The 5,296-nt window shown below is 45.6% G+C and overlaps 1 protein-coding gene across 1 annotated transcript; it reads left to right on the plus strand.

Moving 5' to 3' along the window:
• Window positions 1–200: 200 nt before the first annotated feature.
• Window positions 201–1,240, plus strand: LOC120042438 (beta-1,3-galactosyltransferase 2-like). Its single transcript, XM_038987278.1, has one exon. It carries the CDS (start codon window positions 231–233, stop codon window positions 1,179–1,181), a length of 951 nt encoding a protein of 316 aa, XP_038843206.1. The 5' UTR covers window positions 201–230; the 3' UTR covers window positions 1,182–1,240.
• Window positions 1,241–5,296: the final 4,056 nt, after the last annotated feature.

Genomic DNA, 5,296 nt, shown 5'->3' on the forward strand with positions numbered 1-5,296 from the left:
TTATATCATACAAACTATATAAAATACATGAACTTGCATTGTGAATTTAAACCAATGTATGGAGTGGTGAATCATTTAGAGAACAAGTGGTCAGACACTGATAGTAGTTGTATTTTATCTAAACCTTGTGTTTCAGCAGTACTGATGATAGCCAGCAGGGGGCAGACAGGACACAGCTCAAAAAGAGACGTTGGTGTCGCATCAGCTGCCTGTTTCTGTTCCTGGTCGTGATGATGATTGTGGTCATCCTGGTAATTGACCTCAAAGAACGCATCTCACCTTCAACAACCAATCCAGCAGCAAACATGTCAGTTACGATTCTGGCCACTCCTCCGTATGTGTCCCCAGGACCGTACCATGTAGAATACCCATCAGAGTACATCTTCATCCTGGATGAGCCAGAGAAATGCCGGGAGCAGAACCCCTTCCTGGTTCTGATGGTGCCAGTGGCGCCCTATAACAGGGACGCTCGTGAGGCCGTCCGCAGTACTTGGGGCAGTGAGAGGCAGGTACTGGGCAAAGAGGTCCGTCTGTTCTTCCTGCTGGGACTGTCCAGTGGAGAGGAGACAGAGCAGCTCCAGGAGAAGGTGCTGCAGGAGAGCAAAGAGCACCAGGATCTGCTGCAGAGCGACTTCATAGACAGCTACAAAAACCTGACCATCAAGACCATGGTGATGATGGAGTGGCTGAGCTCTCGCTGCCCCAACGCCTCCTACGCCATGAAGATCGACTCAGACATGTTCCTCAACGTGAACACCTTGGTCAACATGCTGCTTCACGCTCCAAAACAGAACTACATGACTGGATTAGTGGCCCAATGGGCCGCCGTTCTAAGAGACCGTAGCTCCAAATGGTACCTTCCAATGGAGGTGTTTCCTGAACCGGTATATCCACCTTACGCTCTGGGCCTGGGCTACGTCTTCACCTTAGACCTCCCCAGGAAGCTGGTGGAGGCGTCCAGGCATGTTAAAGCCGTCTACATAGAGGATGTGTATCTGGGACTGTGTATGAAACACCTGGGCATCCGGCCTACTGACCCCCCCAATGGAAACCTCTTCCAGGTTTCCCCTGTGGCTTATGACCGCTGCACCTACTCGCGGCTGATAGCCACCACCACAAACAGTATCACTCACCAGGTCAACACATGGACAGACCTACACAAACCTGGTCCTCCCTGCTGATCTCATACAGTAACAAAAAGTTTCTGCAGTATTGAAGGTCCCCAAGAACACAGTGGCCTCCATCAATCTTAAATAGAAGAAGTTTGGAACCACCAAGACTCTTCCTAGAGCTGGCCGCCAAGCCAAACTGAGCAATCGGTGGAGAAGGTCCTTGGTCAGGGAGGTGACCAAGAACGCGATGGTCATTCTGACAGAGCTCTAGAGTTCCTCTGTGGAGATGGGAGAATCTTCCAGAAGGACAATGATCTCTGCAGCACTCCACCAATCAGGCCTTTATGGTATGCTGTGGGGATGTTTTCAATGCCAGTGACTGGGAGACTAGTCATGATTGAGGCAAAGATGAACGGAGCAAAATATAGAGAGATCATTGATGAAAACCTGCTCCAGAGCACTCAGGACCTCAGACTGGGGTTACAGTTGACCTTCCAACAGGACAAAAACCCTAAGCACCCAGCCAAGACAATGCAGGAGTGGCTTCGAGACAAGTCTCTGAATGTCCTTGAGTGGCCCAGCTAGAGCCTAGACTTGAACCCAATCGAACATTTCTTGATAGATCTAAAAACAGCTGTGCAGCAACACTCCTCATCTAACCTGAAAGAGCTTGAGAGGCTCTGCAGAGAAGAATAAGAGAAACTCCCCAAATACAGGTGTGCCAAGCTTGTAGCGTCATACCCAAGAAGACTCAAGGTTGTAATCACTGCCAAAGGTGCTTTAACAAAGTACTGAGTAAAGGGTCTGAATACTTTCCAAAGGCAAAAATTTCTAAAATCCTGTTTTTGCTTTGTCAATATGGGGTATTGTGTGTAGATTGATGAGGGGAAATAACTATTTAATCAATTTTTAGAATAAGGCTTTAACCTACCAAAATGTGGAAAAAGTCAAGGTGTCTGAATACTTTCCAAAGGCTCTGTATACCTTGGTGAAGAACATTTACACCCTGAAGGACCAGTTTCTTCACGTTACGTCCTTTGGGAGAATGTTGTTTTTCTCTGAACCAAGGCAGACACTTTGCCTCACCGGTTTTTCATTCAAAAGCCTTTTTTAAACAAAGACTGAGAGCAGCAGTTATCTGTCTAACATGGACTAAGAAATGGATTCACCGGGTTGGGTCTGTCTGTGGTGAATGTGTGTACTACACTGAAGCAGCAGACACCCAGAACAAGTTAAACAGGTTTATTGTAATAGAGCCTAGTTGGCTGTGTTTAGACAGGCAGCCCAATTCTGATCTTTTTGACACTAAATGTTCATTTGACCAATCATATCTTTTTCAGAGCTGATGTGATGGTCAAAAGTCTAAACACAGCCGCTGCACTGCACTTCATAATCAGGTTTACCTTTTCCCAGAGCGCATCTGTAACAGGTTAATTTGACCCAGCTTCTCACAGCAGGAAAAATAACACTGGAGCAGCAGGACATGTAGATTATAATTAACAACTTTTTGGTTGTCGTAGGGGTTGATATAGTTTTCGTGAGGGCAAATCATGTTTGAAATGTTAAAGTGGAAATTACAAACTTTAGAAGCCTTTTTAAACCACTAAAATTGGCATTTCCTGCTACGCGGGAATATTCTCTGTGACAACAGAGTGATTAAATAGACAGCAGATCTGTGTAGTTCCTGATGGAAAGAAGTGAAGGGGAACTGTGAAGGCTTTGGCTGTAGAAGCAATAGAATAGTAGACCAGGCACTTTCCCCAAAGTCACAAGTCAGGGGAACTGTGAAGGCTTTGGCTGTAGAGGCAATAGAATAGTAGACAAGGATGAAGGGTGTCATTTGGGGCCAAGCCCTGTTACCAAAGTCACAAGTCAAAAGTGTTTTATTTTTTTATTTATTTAACTAGGCAAGTCAGTAAAGAACAAGTTCTTATTTACAATGACGGCCTACACCGGCCAAACCCAGACGGCACTGGGCCAATTGTGCGCCGCCCTAACGGGACTCCCAATCACGGCCGATTGTGATACAGCCTGGAATCGAACCAGGGTGTCTGTAGTGACGCCTCAAGCACTGAGATGCAGTGCCTCAGACCGCTGCGCCACTCAGGAGCCCCAAGTCAAGTAGCTTCGTATGAGTTGTAGTGTTTATTATGTGGCGGAAGGAGGAATTTTTAGTCCAGCTATCAGGAAGAGATGCTACCTTGCATTCATTTTGCACTTGGCAGGGTCAGAGGGAATGTGGTTTGCCTGAGAGTTTGTGCCAACTGCGTTGAAGACAGTTGAGACGGCATACTGAGGAGAACCTATCACTTCCTCCTTCGTTCTTGCCAGAGATGTAATCTGGGGAATTTGTCATAAATTTCCACTTTGATTAAAACGTTTTAATAATGATTATGATGATGTTACTGAATTTGGATTAGAAGAGAGTTAAAACACACAAACCAAAATCTATCTGCCCAAAGGGCCTGTTGCACAGATGATGTTTAGACAACAGTGTGATTATACCAGGGCTGATGTTTAGGCTACAGTATGGTTAGACCAGGGCTGATGTTTAGACTACAGTGTAATTAGACCAGGGCTGATGATTAGACTACAGTATGGTTAGACCAGGGCTGATGTTTAGACTACAGTGTAATTAAACCAGGGCTGATGTTTAGACTACAGTGTAATTAGACCAGGGCTGATGTTTAGACTACAGTGTGGTTAGACCAGGGCTGATGTTTAGACTACAGTGTAATTAGACCAGGGCTGATGTTTAGACTACAGTATGGTTAGACCAGGGCTGATGTTTAGACTACAGTGTGATTAGACCAGGGCTGATGTTTAGGCTACAGTGTGATTAAACCAGGGCTGATGTTTAGGCTACAGTGTGATTAGACCAGGGCTGATGTTTAGACTACAGTGAGGTTAGACCAGGGCTGGAATAAAACCCTGCACAACCAGTAGCTATCCTGGAGGATGGCAGCCACCCTTGACACAACAGTGTAGAAAAAGGGAAAGGGGGGAAACCAAAAAGGTATTGTACTGAAACGTTGACCACAACACATGAACGGAGGTACAATCTTGTGTTCAGGAGTTATTTGTATTTTTCTACTGTATTTATTTGATTGAATAATGTTATTTTATGGCCATAATGTCTGTACATAAAGATTAGTTTTACAAGTTGAGTAGTCCTCTCATCATTATTGTTACAACGATCTATCCATGCTCAGAGTTCAAATCAAAGTGTATTTGTCACGTGCTCCGAATACAACAATATTACAGTGAAATGCTAACTTACAGGCTCTAACCAACGGTGTGGGAAAAAAAGGTGTGTGTGTGTGTGTGTGTGTGTGTGTGTGTGTGTGTGTGTGTGTGTGTGTGTGTGTGTGTGTGTGTGTGTGTGTGTGTGTGTGTGTGTGTGTGTGTGTGTGTGTGTGTGTGTAGGTAAGTAAAGAAATAAAACAACAGTAAAAAGACATTTGAAAATAAAAGTAGCAAGGCTATATACAGACACCGGTTAGTCAGGCTTATTGAGGTAGTATGTACATGTAGGTATGGTTAAAGTGACTATGCATATATGATGAACAGAGAGTAGCAGAAGTGTAAAAAGAGGGGTTGGCGGGTGGTGGGACACAATGCAGACAGCCCGGTTAGCCAATGAGCGGAAGCACTGGTTGGTCGGGCCAATTTAGGTAGTATGTACATGAATGTATAGTTAAAGTGACTATGCATATAAGATAAACAGAGAGTAGCAGCAGCGTAAAATAGGGGTTGGGGGGGGGGCACACAATGCAAATAGTCCGGGTAACCATTTGGTTACCTGTTCAGGAGTCTTATGGCTTGGGGGTAAAAACTGTTGAGAAGCCTTTTTGTCCTAGACTTGGCACTCCGGTACCGCTTGCCGCGCGGTAGTAGAGAGAACAGTCTATGACTGGGGTGGCTGGGGTCTTTGACAATTTTTAGGGCCTTCCTCTGACACCTCCTGGTGTAGAGGTCCTGGATGGCAGGCAGCTTAGCCCCAGTGATGTACTGGGCCGTACGCACTACCCTCTGAAGTGCCTTGCGGTCGGAGGCCGAGCAATTGCCATACCAGGCAGTGATGCAACCAGTCAGGATGCTCTCGACGTTGCAGCTGTAGAACCTTTTGGGGATCTCAGGACCCATGCCAAATCTTTTCAGTTTCCTGAGGGGGAATAGGCTTT

The sequence above is a fragment of the Salvelinus namaycush genome, unplaced genomic scaffold (genome assembly GCF_016432855.1).
Source record: "Salvelinus namaycush isolate Seneca unplaced genomic scaffold, SaNama_1.0 Scaffold689, whole genome shotgun sequence".
In the NCBI taxonomy this organism is placed as follows: Eukaryota; Metazoa; Chordata; class Actinopteri; order Salmoniformes; family Salmonidae; genus Salvelinus; species Salvelinus namaycush.